The 17,058-nt window shown below is 46.7% G+C and overlaps 1 protein-coding gene across 2 annotated transcripts; it reads right to left on the reverse strand.

Moving 5' to 3' along the window:
* Positions 1-3,787: 3,787 nt before the first annotated feature.
* Positions 3,788-16,681, reverse strand: MANBAL (mannosidase beta like). 2 transcript variants are annotated; one of them, XM_075901309.2, is made up of 3 exons: positions 16,548-16,681; positions 9,081-9,278; positions 3,788-6,027 (listed from the first exon to the last, which is right to left on the reverse strand). In XM_075901309.2, exons 2-3 carry the CDS (start codon positions 9,228-9,230, stop codon positions 5,920-5,922), a joined length of 258 nt encoding a protein of 85 aa, XP_075757424.1. In that variant the 5' UTR covers positions 9,231-9,278; positions 16,548-16,681; the 3' UTR covers positions 3,788-5,919. The 2 variants fall into 2 exon arrangements, with proteins under 2 accessions (XP_075757424.1, XP_075757423.1); XM_075901308.2 differs by lacking the exon at positions 16,548-16,681 and adding an exon at positions 16,523-16,547.
* Between the last annotated feature and the right edge of the window lie 377 nt (positions 16,682-17,058).

Below are 17,058 nucleotides of genomic sequence, written 5' to 3' on the forward strand. Positions count from 1 at the left end.
GGCAGACCCTAATTTCCCTCTGTGACAGGATTACTGACACAGTGAATGGAAGGCAGTATATGGGCTATAGTTTGATTTTAATAAGGCTTTTGGTGCAGACCCACGAGACCTGGGCTAGATTAAATTACTAAAAGGTGGGTGCCAAATTGGTTGAAAGACCATACTCAATGGTTTGCTGTCCACCTGGGAGGCTGTATCTCATGGAGTCTGACAGGAATCTGTCCTGGGTTTAGTACCACTTAATATTTTGATTAATAATTTGGATAATGGAAAATGTGTATATAAAATGTGCAGATGCTTCAAAGCTAGGAGGATTTGCAAGACAGTGGGACACAGTCTTAAAATTCAAAAGAACATTGATAACTTGGAGAATTGGTCTGAATACAACAACAAGAAGAAATTCAATAGAGACAAGTGCAAAATGCTACACATGAGATGGAAAAATCAATGGCACAGCTGCAAAACAGGGAGTAACTGGCTAGGCGGTACTACTGCTGAGAAGGATCTGGAGGTCAGAGTGGATCATAAACTGAATATGAGCCAGCAATGTGGTGCAGTAGCAAAAAGGTGAATATTGTTACAGGTGGTATTAACTGGAGTGTCATATGACAACACAAGAGGTGACTGTCCTCCCTCCTCCTGGCACTGATGAGGACTCAGCTGGAGTACAATGTCCAACTCTGGGTACACACTTTAAGAAAGAAGTAAACAAATTGAACACAGTCCAGAGGAGAGCAACAAATATGATAAAGGGTTAGAAAACCTGACATATGAGAAAGGGATGTTTAGTCTTAAAAAAAAAGATGAGGAAAGCGGGGAGAAACCCGATAATAGTTTTGCAACATCGAATCATAGAACACTAGAACTGGAAGGGACCTCGAGAGGTCATCGAGTCCAGTCCTCTGTGCTCCCGGCAGGACCAAGCACCGTCTAGACCCCCCTGACAGATGTCTATCTAACCTGCTCTTAAATATCTCCAGAGATGGAGATTCCATAACCTCCCTAGGCAATTAATTCCAGTGTTTAACTATCCTGACAGGAAGTACAGGATATACAGGATCTTTTGGAAAAATGCCCCATTGTCGAAAAAAATGCATTTAAACTGCAGTTTCAGTTTCGAAATGGCGCTTGTTTGAAACAGCACCATGACGCAATTATGCAAATGAAGTGCGGGATATTTGCACTTTCAAAATGCTTCATTTACATCCCTCTGCCGACAGAGGGGTGTAGTTTAGACATAGAAGCTTTTTCCAGATATCAAAGGCTAACTCGAAGGGCAGTTAAGCCCCGGAACAGGCTTCTAAGAGAGGTTGTGGAATTCCCATCTCTGGAGGTTTTTAAAGACTCGTTAGACAAACACCTGTCAGGGATGGTCTGGGTATATTCAGCCCCGCCTCAGTGCAAGAACCTGGACTAGATCCGTGTTTTTCAGCAACAGGTCCATGGACGAGTGCTGGTCCTAGAGATCCCCCTGACACAGTTCAGGAAGGCAACAAGCCTGTCCCTGATATTGAAACGGTAGAGAAACACTGTCTTAGATGAACTCTTGAGGCCTCTTCCCACTCTAATTTCTATGATTCTATGAAGTCACTTAGATTCCTTGCACCCCAGTTAGTGAAAATGCTAATGCTTAGCCCCTCACTGTGGGGGCACAAGATTTAATGAGCTATTTGGACAGCACTTTGGTAACGGAAAGTGCTAGTGATCAGAAGGATATTTAGATCAGTGGGACTACGTGCAAAGTCAGTGTGAATAGGGGCTGCAAAATCTGGCTCCCAGAGTAAAGTCCTGGCTAAACACTAACTGTGAATTGGAGGATGGAAGTGAGAATGTAACAGGTAACATAATGGATGGGTGGAGACCTCAGGAGTCGGGAGAGGAGTTATTTCAGATAATGCAAGAATGTTTAACTAGGAGGAATAGCATGAAACTGGGGGGCAAACTGGAGGTGAATATCAAGGAAAACTTTGTGCAGGTGGGAGGTATTAGAGTGTAAGACAGTTTCCTGAAGGAAAAGCTTGGAGCTAGGGATGCAAAATCCCATTTAACCCACTAACTAGTTACATTTAACTGGTATTCCACGGGCAGGAGCAGCCCATGGTGTGGCAAACCTGGCTGGGTTGGAGCAGCCTGCCCACCCGTGGTACTGCTCCTGCCCAGCTGGGCCTGCTGCACCGGGGGCTGCTCCTGCCAGGGTGGGCCGCTGCAGGCAGGGGCTGCTCCAACCAGGCCTACTGCACCACAGGTGGGGAGCTGCTGAGTGCCCCAGGATGGAGCACCCCCAGCCTGAAGCAGGGTGGAGTGAGCCTGGCCGGGCTGGAGCAGCCCTTCACCTATGTCAGGTGGGGAGTTGCTGAAGCCCAGCTGGGCTGCTGGTTAATCAGTTACATCCCTACTTGGAGCTCTGTCACTTGTGACATTTCACTGTAGATGGTGGTCAAACTACTAGCAATATAGTACAGGGAATGATTCAGCAGCAGCCTCTGGGAGAGACAAGATCATTAACCTGTTTTTTTCCATGTCTGTTTTCTTAAGTCTCCTGATTTCCTCATGTGTATCACCTCCAGGCGTAGCACATCCCAGCAACTTGCATCATATTTTTCCATTCATAGCAGCAGAAATGTAGGTTGGGAAATTATCCCAGACCTCATTTTCTGATTGGGGAAGAGGGCGGATCTGGGAAGACATCAATCTTCTTCAAAGACGGCCCAAGGCAGTTAATTTCCTATCAGTGGGGAACCTCACTAGGGTGTATCTGAGGCAAACGGAAGTGTGTGCATTAGAATGAAAGTAAATTAGGTCTGAATAAGATTAATAGGGATTTAATTGAACTATGCGAACAGAGACTTTGGTCATGAGCTACTTATTAGCCAGCCTCAAGGGATTGTGCTACTTGTAGGGGAGCACAAGGATGTATTGTTGGTGTAATACCTGTGTTCAAAGAAACTACTTCAGCTTTAACACGAGGGGAGCAAGCAAGGAGAGATTTGATCTCATATAATCAAATGGCAAATTAAAAAAAATCCTAACTCACAGATGTATCTGAAGGCAGGCAAGTTTCCTTTAAATAGAACAAGAGAGACTTAGGTCTTCAGCTCTCCTTGGAGGGGTAATGACAACCCCCCCCCCCCAAGGAAAGATCTCAGGGATTAAAGGATTTACCATGTAAGTGCAATTGTTCTTTGTACCCTCTCTCTTAGCTTTTCTGCTGAGTCCCAGGGGTGATGGTCACCAGAGAGCGCCTTGGGTGAACTACTTATTTTCATCCAACTCAGTGAACCACCATCAGACAGTGCAATATTTCAGCCACTGTTAAACTGGTCTGGATTCAAACCAGGGACCTAGAGGCAAAAATCTCCATTATCTGAGCCATCTGATCTCCCCAGGGAACTAAAGACAAAAGTTCCCATCACTGAGCTATCTGATCTCCCCAGTCAGTATCATTAACAAGCAATGTTTTCATCATTACTCTTTTCCCTAGAGCTCTCAGAGCAAAATCCTATGAGACACAAATTAATTTAGTCATGGTATCATTTTCTGTATGCCGGAAAGGCATATTAAAGGACTTTTGCTATCTTTCAAAAGGAGTCAAACACAAACATCTACTGTATCTTACAGTATCAATTAACTAATTTCTTACAGGTGAGGGGCTCTGAGAAGCTGTCTTCTAAACAGTTAGACCATTCTTACAACTATCATTGTGCCTCCACCCACTCACTTCCAAATCAGCAGCTATTTTCATACTGAATGCTCAAGAGGAGGCAGCAAAGTTTAAAAAGTCGGTGTCTGCATTTTTCCAGTTATCTTTATTATATAAACATGTCAAGAGAAGTTAAAATACAATACATATTGTATTACTCATCTGTGAGCAAAGACTCTATGTTTAGCTAATCAGAAGGCTGAACTATATTACCCTAAGAATTAGACCGGAACCTTAAAACACCACAAACTAAATATTCATGATTCCTGTTTAGCAAAGAGTGCTTAAAATGTGAATAGTAATGACATGATGGGTTGATGTGGGGGCCTGCTATTTTAGGGCAATGGCCACACAATCCCCATTATCTGGTATGCTCTTTAGGCTTCAGCACAGCCTCTGCCTTTCCAGCAGCGCGCACAATGCCACAAAATACTCTGTGCTTCCCTTTTAACAAATCAACCCTCCCTAATCAAATCACAAGAAGAGGGACAGCAAAACGGTTATTTTCATTTCCTGGGAATTTCTGGACAGGAATATGGAGCATGCCAAGGAATTCAGGGCCTACAAACTCATTGTTCTTTATCATCTGTTTCATAACATTTCTTGGCTGCATCGAGAGATGACTGTAGCTGTGGAGTTTGGGAAGGTGGGGGTCTTCTTTTGTCTATTAGTGTTTTATGCAGTACTCTGTTGAAAATTGCCTTTAGAACAAAGAATGAATTCAAAGGATTCTCCAAGTCCGGTTTTAACCGCCACTAATGTGCTTTCAGCAACCAGTGACACTGACATTCTGTGTAAGCAGGGAGGACAGTACCTATAGTGCAGCTGAGAAGTGATCAGAAGTTTGAGTAGATCTCGGAGTCCTAAAATCCCCAGAAACACAAAAAGGAACAGACAGTTCTCTCTCTCTCCTCGGCAGTGGTAACTTGTACAAGTGCACACATATCGTTTTGCTTATTCTGTAGAACAAATGAAGTGTAATAGCTGACACCCATTAACGGGCATCAGTCCTGCAAGGGGATCCAGGAGACAGACCCCTTTGTCCATTAACCTCAGTAAGATGCAGCACAGTGGCAGTGATCTATCCCTGGATCTGACTGCAGGCCTGGAGCATTCATCAATAGAACCCTTTCCTTCAAAGCAGATCCTGGTGTTGCTCTGAATTCTGAGTGCATTTAGCAGCAGGTTCCCATACTAATGGCCCTCTAGTGATCAAACAAGCCAGTATGTGAGCTGTCATGGGGGGGCGGGGCGGGTACTGCCCTACTGAGCATCTCCTGCTGTAGTACTATATATGTTTCCAATCCTTTCAAGCCACATTGAAATGTAACATTAGATCTGTGGCCCTGAAGTAAGAGCCTGAGGGTGCATGGTTATATAGCAACAGACATCCTCATCTATGTTGCAACACAGCAAGCTTATTGTCCTATGGATTTGGGATTTCCTCCTGGTCCCAGGGCAGGATAATAATTAACTTGTGTAGGAGTTCAGTGAGAGGAGACACAGGACCAAGCTGCATGCATACCCAAAGCATGCCTAAGAGCACCATGATGGGATGGTTTCCATGCTTTGCTAGCAGCAGAATACTGTACATAGAGTTCTGTTGCCGGCAGGCAGTTTGTAATACTCCTAGCTTCTAACACAACACCCCTGTATTTTGAGGAGCTCTATAATCACCTTGTCCTTGCACTTGTTCAGCTCTTCTCATCACAAGAAGTTTTGAGGTCTCCATATTTCTTTTAGGCTGGAAGCAGAGGGGAAAGATGTTTACATGACTATAGTGGCTGAAGAGAGCAGTCACAGAGTGGTAGCAATAGGGGAAAAGTGAAAGCCCTGAGCTGGGCGAGTCTGGACTTGGGGGAGTTATGACCTAAGGAGAATATTTTTTTAAAAAGTGATAAAGCCATTCCTATTAAGCTGCAAAATACAGTGATAGAGGTAAAAACAACACAAGGCAATACAAAGCTGGGCAGTATGATGTCTTTGATTCATTTGATCCATCTGTCTTTAAAAGAACTTAGAAAAAAGTATCTTCAGTGGCACAACACACGCCTCCCATTCCACGCTTTCATTTCACATCCTGACCAGCATGGAGGAGGGGCAAGTATAAGCTGTCCTTCCCTATCAGAGGTGAGATGATTCATGCGAACCAGGACAGTTAAATTAATCATCTGGCTGTGTGCAGTCCACTTGTCTTTAAGGTTCCTTTACGAGGCCTTTTACCTCTTCTTCTTAGTTTCCTTTTTGGGTTTCTTGCTCAGCTGTGGAGCAACCATCTTCGGCTTCTTCACCACCTCCGAACTTTTAGACTCAAAACAGTCAGAGTCCTACAACAGATAATTAAGAAAGGAACAGTCAATAATGTTTTTGGCCATGAGATTTATATTCATATCTCAACCCAGTTCAGAATCAGAAGTCTGGTCTATACTAGACCTGGCAGGTCAGTTTAAGGTACACAACTCTAGCTATGCAAAACACATAGCTGGAGTCGGCTTACCTTAAGGAAAGCCATGGTGGTGTCCACACAGTGGGAGGCCGACGGGAGCACACGCTCCTGCTGGCTTTTCTTACTCCTTGCAGAACGAGGAGTACCAGATGCCTGCGTGGGCTGCCCTCAGCTTTCTATTTAGGGGTCTACATTAGACCTGCTAAATTGAAGGCTAGAAGATTGACCTCTAGAGGGTTCATCTTCTCACTAGTGTAGACATGCCCTGAGTGTCTATACCAAAAATTTATCTAACCCTTGCCAACACACATTGCACCCATTGATTTAAACCTGGTTACATAAATTACTGATGCCAGCTGACCCCATTAGCCAGATTTAATTTGATTTAGGAGTATCCATCCTGTTTTCTAAACTGTTTTAAAATCATACATTGTTACTGGTGCAATTCTGGGTATAGACCAGATCTCAAAAGCCAAGTAGAACCACACTCGATTACCCAGTAAAGCTGCTAGGCATTTTAGGATGTTAAGGAAAACTCTGAGGAGGAAGAAGAAAGGGCAGCTGTGAAGGAGGGCAGAAGCAGTAAGTGAAAAAAAAATCCAAAATTGGAAGAACAGAAAAAAAATTCTGAAATCAGCTGAAACATTCAACAGGGATTTTACAAAAAGAGAAAACATAGCGATGCAGAAGACAAACCCCACCCTTCCAAAAAACCAAAACAAACCTGCAGTGGGAATTTGAAGCTCAGAATTTCTAATCAAGCTCCCAGATTTAGGACAAAGCTCTTTTTATCTGGACTAACATAGCCTCGAGATAGTCCAATATCTTCCTTCAAGCTAAGACGACAAATAATATTTCTACTATGGGAAACAAACTCTAGTTATCTTGGAAAAAGACAAGGAAGCAGAGCCAGTCTCATCCCAGAAAGCGCACACATGCAGATTGCCTTGTTTAATTAAATGAGTTTGGATATAAATATTGCTTACACTTCTACATTTCTATTAATCAAAATGTGCCAACTGGAAAAGGACACACAAAAATGGCAGAGAAAGATGTGTTAGATCCAAGCTTCCAACAGAGAACTGCAGATAATGCAGGGGGAGGGGAGTAGCTGATGATTCTCTTTTAATTAATGAGCTTGGTTCAAATGTTTCTTAACTTACTATGTTATTACTAGAGCCTTGAATATCCATGAATATCTTCTTTATATCTGCAGGTATTCACATGTGCAGATATGAATGCAGATATCCATGGCTCATTTTTGCAGATACGGATGTGGATACACATTTTGTATCTAGAACCCTGCGTATTTGCGGATTATCTGCTTTATATCTGTGGCTTATTTTTGTGGACGCAGATACAAATTTCATAGTTGTGTAGGGCTCTAATTATTACTACTCATATTTGTGTGCCCTTCCAAGGGAGAAGTCTTGGCTGGCTCACTAAAGGATGTAATCGGTGCATTACTCAAGCTACTGCAACTACTATTCAGAGATACAGAGTTCACTGTTGCCATTAGATGATCACTGCTGCCTTCTAATGTTCAAAACAAGGTACTCTTCAAAGCCTCAGACCCCCGCAAGTGAGAAAAGCTGTTTTGAATTCTACACAGACTCAAGCAATTGGTGTCACTCCCATGACCAGAAGACATCTATTCCTGTTTATTATCTTGTAAATCAATCATATGGGACTTGTCTGCAGCTTCTCTCAGAGGGCAGAGTACGTGTGTGGAAATTTAAGCTGAGCATGTGCACACCAAGGGATGGCTTTAAATAGCCATGATTCCATAAGCATTACAACTCCCATTCAGTGCCTGGCTTTCAACTCCCTCCTCCAAAGAGTTAACTCTCACCACTGTTCACTTTCAAGGTTCAGACTCTACAAAGAGTCTGCCTTAATTGGTTTCATGTCCAACTGGCTAAAGAACGGGCTAGATCAACACTAATGTGGAAATGTAGATTTGAGACTGAACTCAGCCCTTTGTTTGTGTGCTGGCAGAAACTGGGAGCAATACAGGTACAAGTATACTTGGAAAGTGCCTTCTGTCACAAGAGACTCCCTTGTTCTGAGGGGTCCTGGCAGAATCAGCTGCCCCCACCTTCCGTGGCTGGGGAGGGGTTGTTGTAATGTGGGGCTGTTAAGACAGAAGAGAAGTAAAGGGATCCTTGCAGGAAAACAGGAAATGCGATGAACTAGAGAATCACTGATCAAATAGGTTCTGGCTAGAGATGTGAGTGAGTAGTTGAGTACTTGACTAACCAATAAAGCTAAGCTTATCAGGTAGTCGAGTCAAGTACTCAACTACTTGCTCTCTTTCCTGCCCTCCCGCCCCCCGCTGCCTCTTTATGTAAGGCAGAAAGTAGGGGGGACAGAAGCCAGTCCTGGGGGGAGCCAGCTTAAAAGCTGGTTCTCCCCAGCACCATATACATGGTGCTGCCTGCCCCCCCCCCTTCAGAGGCAGCAGGGGCGGGGATAGAGGAGACTGCTCCTGCAGCAGCCCCTATATGCAGAGGTCCCAGAGGGGAGCTGGGCCCCGCCCCGTGGACAAGGACTCCTGCTGCGAAGCAGCCCCTGTTCACGATGGCCCAGGCTGGCTGCAGGCAGGGGCTGCTCCAGCCCAGTGCGAGCCAGGTCTGAGCAGTCTTGGCTTGCACCGGTCCAGGACTGATGCACCTCTGCATTTTAAATGTAGTAAGAGCTGGGTGGTTCTTACTACATTTAAAATGGAGAGCTGCAGGGTCCAGAGCCAGCGCGAACTGGCTCCAGGAGCTACCCCCACTGCAGCGCGGCTCCCTTACTGACTAATCATGTTGTCGATACAAATTGTATTTACTGCACAATGAGAAAAATAACCACTCTTTAACATTCTTGTGACCACCAGCACTTGCCACTTCATGGTGCCCATTCATACTGGTACTGAGCAGAACTGCTTACTGTCTTATGAGACTTTGAAATTGGGAGGATTATGGCCAATACACAGATCAGCTGGAAAATGGCTCCAAAAAAAAGTCCGTATCGCAGCACATTCTCCATGAATGTTGGCTCTGGAACTTCAGGGGGGGAGAAATCCAGCTCGGCAGCCATGGTAGAAGCTCCTTCCTCATTCACGAACACTTTGGAGAAGTCTGCTTTCTACAGTGAAATAACAACATAAGACTCTTAATTCTGAGCAGTTTTTAGAATTCAGTCAATTTTATTTTCCATTAAAAAACAATCCCAAAGGAAAAATTATGTTGGTGCCTTTTCATGCTACAAAGCCAATAACAAAGGAGGAAACCATAACTCACACTTTAGATGCTGTAATCTTTTGCAATGTGCCAACTATAATAGCCTTCAAATGACCAGAATTGCTTGCTTATGGGTGGGAGGCCAAACAAACTGTGGCATATAGTCTGGCTATAAAGTGATAGCAAGACAGCAATGAACAAGTATATATTTACCCATGAAACTGAGCATGTGATTGCATATTTATTACTACTTACATTTTGCATCACAGGAGAGTGTGAAGGTCAAGAGCTGCACTTTTCCACGATATTAATGGAGGTGTGGGGTCTGGGATGGAGGCTGGGTGCAGAATGGAGCTTGGGGCAGAGGACTGGAGCGCAGGATGGGGCGTGAGTTCTGGGAAGAAGTTTGGGTGAAGGAGGGGGTTGTGACCTGGGGCAGAGGATTGGGATGCAGGGTCCAAAAGGGGGTACGGCTGCAGAAGATTCTGACCTGGAGGAGAGATGTAGGAGGGGGAACAGGGTCTAGGAGGAAGTTGTGATCTAGAGCAGGGGTGCAAGAAGGGTGAGGGGATTGGGTTGTGACCTAAGACAGGAGGGGGTTTTGAGCTGGGATTGCAGTTGGGATGCAGGGTCTGGGAGGGGATATGAGTACAGGAGTGGGGATGCATGGGGTTTGGGTTGTGAGCTGGTGCAGGAGAGGGCAGGTTTGGGGGAGGGAAGGATTGGGGTGCCAGGTGCAGGCTCTTTCCGGGAAGTGCTTACTTTAGGTAGCTCCCAGCCAGCAACCCAGTAGAAGCCTTGGGCATGGTTCCTGCCTGTTCAGCCCCTGCATGCCGTTCAAAGCTGTGAGGGCTATGTGCTTTCTGCACACCAGGTGCCCTTTGGGGCAGGGTCTCCATGTCCTGCTTGTGCCACAAGCATGGCCAGGCAGCTCCCACTGGCTGGAAACTGAGACTGAGATTGTGCTGGGGGGTGCACAGCATGCACAGAGAACACGGACCTCGCAGTTGGCTCCTCTGGGAGGCATACGGCGGGCAGGGAATCTGCCTGAGGCTCCCACTGGGCCACAGGCTGGATGCAGCAGGTTGGGGAGATGGATGTGGCCTGCAACCCATATTTCATCCGCCCCCCTGCTAGATACTACACACAGAGCAAAACAGTCCTTGCCCTGAAAACTGTACTACCTACATCAGGGTGGGCAATCAAAACGCAGTCGCCCACTAGGATCAGTCTCTGGCAGGCCGCACCACTTCCTGCTACACGCATTGGCCACAAACTGTGATTCGTGGCCAACAAGAGTTGCAATCGTCTGATATCTGCAAAAGCACAGGTAAACATAGTGGTGGGAGCCTGCCAGGAACTAACCCTGCAGTCCACATCCAGCCTGCGGGATAGATAACAGAGTATTATCATCTCCATTTGACAGACAGGCTCTGATCCACCAAAGCACTTCACATGTGAGTTGACCCATAAAGTCAGAGGGACTACTCACATGCTTGTTGGGGCTTCTGTGACTTGTCCAAGGTCATACATAGCTTCCTTAAACTCTATTTAAAATACAAGAGGCCAGTCCTTCAACAGAATCTATCCTCAACACAGAGGCTGAGAGGGCTCTACACAGGCACAAGGATCCTCCTACGCAAGTCGAAATGCAGGACTACATTCAAAGTGGTGTCAAGCAAGCATACTCAACTAAACTATTTTATTTTAAAATCTCTACCCAAACCAAGTAAAGGCAGTAATTCTTAGTGAGGAACAGAGCCAGGGCAAATTTTAAACTTCAGTTATTTTTTATCTGGGTTTGTTAGAAAGAAAAAAAAAAGTTCCCTACCCTCATCCTGCTCAAACTGAAAAAGAGCAAGGATTTTTGGAGAATGTTGGGGATAACTTCTTGGTACAAGTGCTGAAGGATCTGACCAGGGGCCGTGGGCAGCTTGATCTGTTACTCACAAAAAGGGAGGAACTAATAGGGGAAGTAGAGGTGGGTGACAGCCTGGGAAGCAGTGATCATGAGATGGTAGATTTCAGAATCCTGACCAAATGAAGAAAAGAGAGTAGTAAAATACACACCTTGGACTTCAGAAAAGCAGACTTTGACTCCCCCAGAGACCTGATGGGCAGAATCCGCTGGGATGCTAACATGAAGGGGAAAGGAGGCCAGGAGATCTGGCAGTATTTTAAAGAAGACTTATTGAAGGCACAGAAAGAAACCATTCCAATGCATAGCAAGAGAAGCAAATATGGTAGGAGACCGGATTGGCTTACTGGGGAAATCCTTGGTGAACTTAAGCACAAAAAGGAAGCTTATAAAAAGTGGAAACTTGGACGGATGACAAGGGAGGGGTATAAATGTATAGCTCAAGAATGCAGGGGAATTATCAGGAAGGCAAAAGCGCAACTGGAATTGTGACTTGTAAGAGATGTGAAGGATAATAAGAAAGGTTACTACAGGCATGTTAGCAAGAAGAAGGTGATCAGAGGGGGTGTAGGGCCCCTACTGGATGAGGGTGGTAACCTAGTGACAGATGATGTGGGGAAAGCTGAAGTACTTAATGCTTTCTTTGCCTCTGTCTTCACGGACAAGGTCAGCTCCCAGACTAATGCGCTAAGTGACGCAATATGGGACAAAGGTGGACAGCCCTTGGTGGGGAAAGAACAGGTTAGGAACTATTTAGAAAAGCTAAAAGTACATAAATCCATGGGTCCATACTTAATACATCCAAGAGTACTGAGGGAGTTGGCAAATGTCACTGCGGAGCCTTTGGCCATTATCTTTGAAAAATCATGGAGATCAGGAGAGATCCCAGATGATTGGAAAAAGGCAAATGTAGTGCCCAACTTTAAGAAAGGGAAGAAGGACGATCCAAGGAACTATACGCCGGTCAGTCTTACCTCAGTCCCTGGAAAAATCATGGAGGGGATCCTCAAAGAATCCATTTTAAAGCACTTGGAAGAGGGGAAGGTGATCAAGAATAGTCAGCATGGATTCATGAAGAGCAAGTCATGCGTGACCAATCTGATTAGCTTCTATGATGACCTGGATGAGAGGATGAATTGCACCCTCAGCAAGTTTGCGGATGACACTAAGCTAGGGGGAGAGGTAGATAAGCTGGAGGGCAGGGATAGAGTCCAGAGTGACTTAGACAACTTGGAAGATTGGGCCACAAGAAATCTGATGAAGTTCAACAAGGACAAGTGCAGAGTCCTGCACTTGGGAAGGAAGAATCCCAAGCATTGTTACAGGCTGGGGACCAACTGGCTAAGTAGCAGTTCTGTAGAAAAGGACATGGGGATTACAGTGGATGAGAAGCTGGACATGAGTCAACAGTGTGCCCTTGTAGCCAACAAGGCTAATGGCATATTAGGTTGCATTATGAGGAGCATTGCCAGTCGATCCAGAGATGTGATTATTCCTCTTTATTTGGCTCTGGTGAGGCCACATCTGGAGTATTGTGTCCAGTTCTGGGCCTCAAATTACAGGAATGATGTGGATGCATTGGAGAGGGTCCAGCAGAGGGCAACCAAAATAATTAGGGGGCTGAAGCATATGACCTGCGAGGAGAGGCTGAGGGAGTTGGGTCTATTTAGTCTGCAGAAGAGAAGAGTGAGGGGGGATTTGATAGCAGCCTTCAACTTCCTGAAGGGAGGTTCCAAAGAGGCTGGAGAAAGTCTGTTCACAGTAGTGACTGATGGCAGAACAAGGAACAATGATCTCAAGTTGCGGTGGGAGAGGTCCAGGTTGGATATTAGGAAAAACTATTTTACTAGGAGGGTGGTGAAACACTGGAATGGGTTACCTAGGGAAGTAGTGGAGTCTCCATCCCTAGAAATGTTTACGTCTCGGCTTGACAAAGCCCTGGCTGGGTTGATTTAGTTGGGATTGGTCCTGCCTTGGGCAGGGGGCTGGACTTGATGGCCTTCTAAGGTCTCTTCTAGCTCTATGGTTTTATGATTCTATGATTTTTGCTAAAACTTTCAACATACAATAACTTTTTTTAATTTTAAACACACTCCCACTGATGCCCACTCATTCGTCATTTTACCAAAAATAAATGCGCAAAAATAAACCAAAAAAAGGAACTGATACCTAAAGTGTGAAGATAGAGAACTCCCGATCTCATATTGCACAAATCTCCCTTCCCTCTGTGCTTTCCTATTTCATATATCATTGTGGAGTAGGGAAGTTTTCTAAAAATTTCCCCAGCATTGTTAGCAGTGTCAGGACCTCTTGTGTAGATAGTATATCAGCTGCCACCACTATATTAAACACTATGCCATTCGATCTACTGATGATAGATCAAATTTACGCAGTAAAAAAAATCCCACCATTGAAAATGTTTTCTAGTGTACACAGGGCTTCTGTAGATAACAGAAAGTCCCAACCTACAAACATCTACATCTGCATTTAACTTTACACTCATAAGTACCTCCAGAGGGTCTAAGTTAAACATACGCATAAGTGTTTGTAGGTCCTGGATCTTAGTGCGGCATAATGCTTCCAGGATTTTGTCTTCACTGAAAAAAAAAGTGAGTCTTTACACCAAGGCTGCGTCTAGACTGGCATGATTTAGTGGAAATACTTTCAATGGAAAAGTTTTCTGTTAAAAGTATTTCCGGAAAAGAGTGTCTAGATTGGCATGGATGCTTTCGCACAAAAGCATCCGTGCGCTGTATAGACGCGCTTTTGCACAAGAAAGCTCTGATGGCCATTTTAGCCACCGGGCTTTCTTGAGCAAAAAATTAAGGTGCCTGCCTACACTGGCCCTCTTGCACAAGTTTTCTTGCGCAAGAGGGCTTATCCCTGAGCGGGAGCGTCAAAGTATTTGCGCAAGAAGCACTGATTTTGTACATTACAAAGTCAGTGCTCTTGCGCAAATTCAAGCGGTCAGTGTAAACACCTGGCAAGTTTTTGCGCAAAAGCACCTGCTTTTGTGCAAAATCTCGCCAGTCTAGATGCACCCCAAGGGTATGTCTACAAAGCAATGCTATTTCAGGATACTGGAGGTATCCCGATATACCTACGCTGTATCTTTTGAATGTGTCCACTATTTCAAAATATAGCAGATGTGCTATTTCGCCATCCCTGTAAACCTCATTCTATGAGAATGGCTAGAAATAGTGCTTTATTTAGAAATTTGGCGCTGTGTAGACAGCACTAAATTTTGAAATAGCCTATTTCAAAATAGACTTGAAATAAGCTACGCAATTTGCATACCACAAATTGTGTACCCTATTTCAAGTTTCAGGTGCTGTGCAGACGCACCCCAAGTCAGCCTCAATGTAAATTCCTAGTGAACACAAGTCACAGGCAGATTTTAGCTCAAAAAAAGGGGAGAAGGGCAACCCCTCATTTGGTGCTTATCACAAGATATCTGTACACCATGCACAGACAAGTCACTAATAATACATGGCAATATGCCTTTAGGTGAAGGCAAAGAATGACAGTGTCAGAGCAAAAGATGAATGTTTCCAATGATCAGCCAAACTGACCAGATCTAGGTATCTGAGGTTATTCAGTAGGCCCATCAATAAAAAAAGCCTGATTTTCAAAGGGGCTGGAAGGCAGCTCCCACTGGTCTCAGAGGGATATCAGGGTGTTCTGCTCTTCTGAAAAGGAGGCCACTTCTTTGTACAGCTATTGATTTAAGGGCCTAACTATAGGGACCCACGTTTGACAATTATGGCCAGGGGCTGCAAGGGAAACAGCTGAGCAGCTTTATAGTTGAGAGACATCCTTCATATTCAGAATGTCTAGTCCCTCTTTGATAAAAAGGGTTAAGAGGTCACCAGGTCCCATGCGAATTACAAGAGAAGTGAAGACAGGGGATTCATTTGATGCATATTTTCAATTTTGAGTCATGCACGAGCTGGGCTGGGTGGGAGGTATCCCATTAACCTGATGAGACTCCTGTCCATAAAACATAAAGGGGGAACATTTTTCCGCTCCTCCCATTTCCACTTTAAAAAAAACATTCTTCCTGATTTAGCTATGGTGATTCAGACCTTTCCAAAAACCTGACAACCTCTAACCTCTTCCTTACTCCCTGTTCTCCTGCCAAGCACAGGGCTCTCCTCCACACTTCCTGCTGCACAAAAACCTTTCCAAGCACCCCGGAGTTTGTATCTCACCTACCTGAGCCCCTCACCCATCCCCGCCCTGATCCTCTGACCTCCACCTATCCCCACATTGATCCTCCAACCCCCACTCCATCCTCTGAGCCCCCACTATTCCCACCCTGATCCTCCAACCCCGCCCATCCTCTGAGCCCCCCACCTCCACCCCGCTCCTCCAACCCCGCCCATCCTCTGAGCCCCCCCACCTCCACCCCGCTCCTCCAACCCCGCCCATCCTCTGAGCCCCCCCACCTCCACCCCGCTCCTCCAACCCCGCCCATCCTCTGAGCCCCCCCACCTCCACCCCGACCCTCCAACCCCGCCCATCCTCTGAGCCCCCCCCACCTCCACCCCGCTCCTCCAACCCCGCCCATCCTCTGAGCCCCCCCACCTCCACCCCGCTCCTCCAACCCCGCCCATCCTCTGAGCCCCCCCACCTCCACCCCGCTCCTCCAACCCCGCCCATCCTCTGAGCCCCCCACCTCCCCCCACCTCCACCCCGCTCCTCCAACCCCGCCCATCCTCTGAGCCCCCCCCCCCACCTCCACCCCGCTCCTCCAACCCCGCCCATCCTCTGAGCCCCCCCACCTCCACCCCGACCCTCCAACCCCGCCCATCCTCTGAGCCCCCCCACCTCCACCCCGACCCTCCAACCCCGCCCATCCTCTGAGCCCCCCCACCCCCACCCCGACCCTCCAACCCCGCCCATCCTCTGAGCCCCCCCACCTCCACCCCGCTCCTCCAACCCCGCCCATCCTCTGAGCCCCCCCACCTCCACCCCGCTCCTCCAACCCCGCCCATCCTCTGAGCCCCCCCACCTCCACCCCGCTCCTCCAACCCCGCCCATCCTCTGAGCCCCCCCACCTCCACCCCGCTCCTCCAACCCCGCCCATCCTCTGAGCCCCCCCCCCACCTCCACCCCGACCCTCCAACCCCGCCCATCCTCTGAGCCCCCTCCCCCCCACCTCCACCCCGCTCCTCCAACCCCGCCCATCCTCTGAGCCCCCTCCCCACCTCCAAGCCCCCTCCCCGAACCTCTGCTCCGCCCCGCTCCTCTCACCTCCAGCTCGGCGGCCAGGCCTCGCCGCCCCAGGAAGTGATTCCGCCCAGCGCTGCAGGAAGCGCTTCCTCCCTCCGCGCCCGTAGCAACCAGCTCACGGCAGGCGTTGCTAGGCCCCCGCCCCGCGCGCGGCCTCCGTTCGGCGCCCCTCCCCCCCAACCTAGGGCAGGGGCTCAGCTTCTTAGCTGGTGTAAAGCTACTTCATGCATTGAATTCAATGGAGCTCTGCAGTTACATCATCTCGCTGTCAGAATCAGAAGTTTCTGGCTAAAGGGAGCAAAATACACTCTTGTTTGCTTATCTTCAGCCTGACAGAAAAAGATATAAGAGGGGAAAGGTCTCCCTCCAAAAACAATCCAGCTAGCTGTTCTGAAATATCAATGGATGTCAGAATGGCTCAGAAAAACAAAAACGTTACATTTCTGTATTTATTACACTAATTCACACTCTGGATTGATATCACTTCTTTCATCAAAGGATTTGAAAGCCCTATAAAAACGAATACACTCAC

The sequence above is a fragment of the Pelodiscus sinensis genome, chromosome 17 (genome assembly GCF_052426305.1).
Source record: "Pelodiscus sinensis isolate ZL-2025 chromosome 17, ASM5242630v1, whole genome shotgun sequence".
NCBI classification, from domain to species: domain Eukaryota; kingdom Metazoa; phylum Chordata; order Testudines; family Trionychidae; genus Pelodiscus; species Pelodiscus sinensis.

Coding starts and splice junctions, on each gene's coding strand:
- MANBAL (XM_075901309.2), bottom strand. CDS start 9,230: ATGGCTGCCGAGCTGGATTTCTCCCCCCCTGAAGTTCCAGAGCCAACA. Junction 6,028..9,080: donor TTTCAAAGTCTCATAAGACA/GTAAGCAGTTCT, acceptor TATCTGTTGTAG/GACTCTGACTGTTTTGAGTC.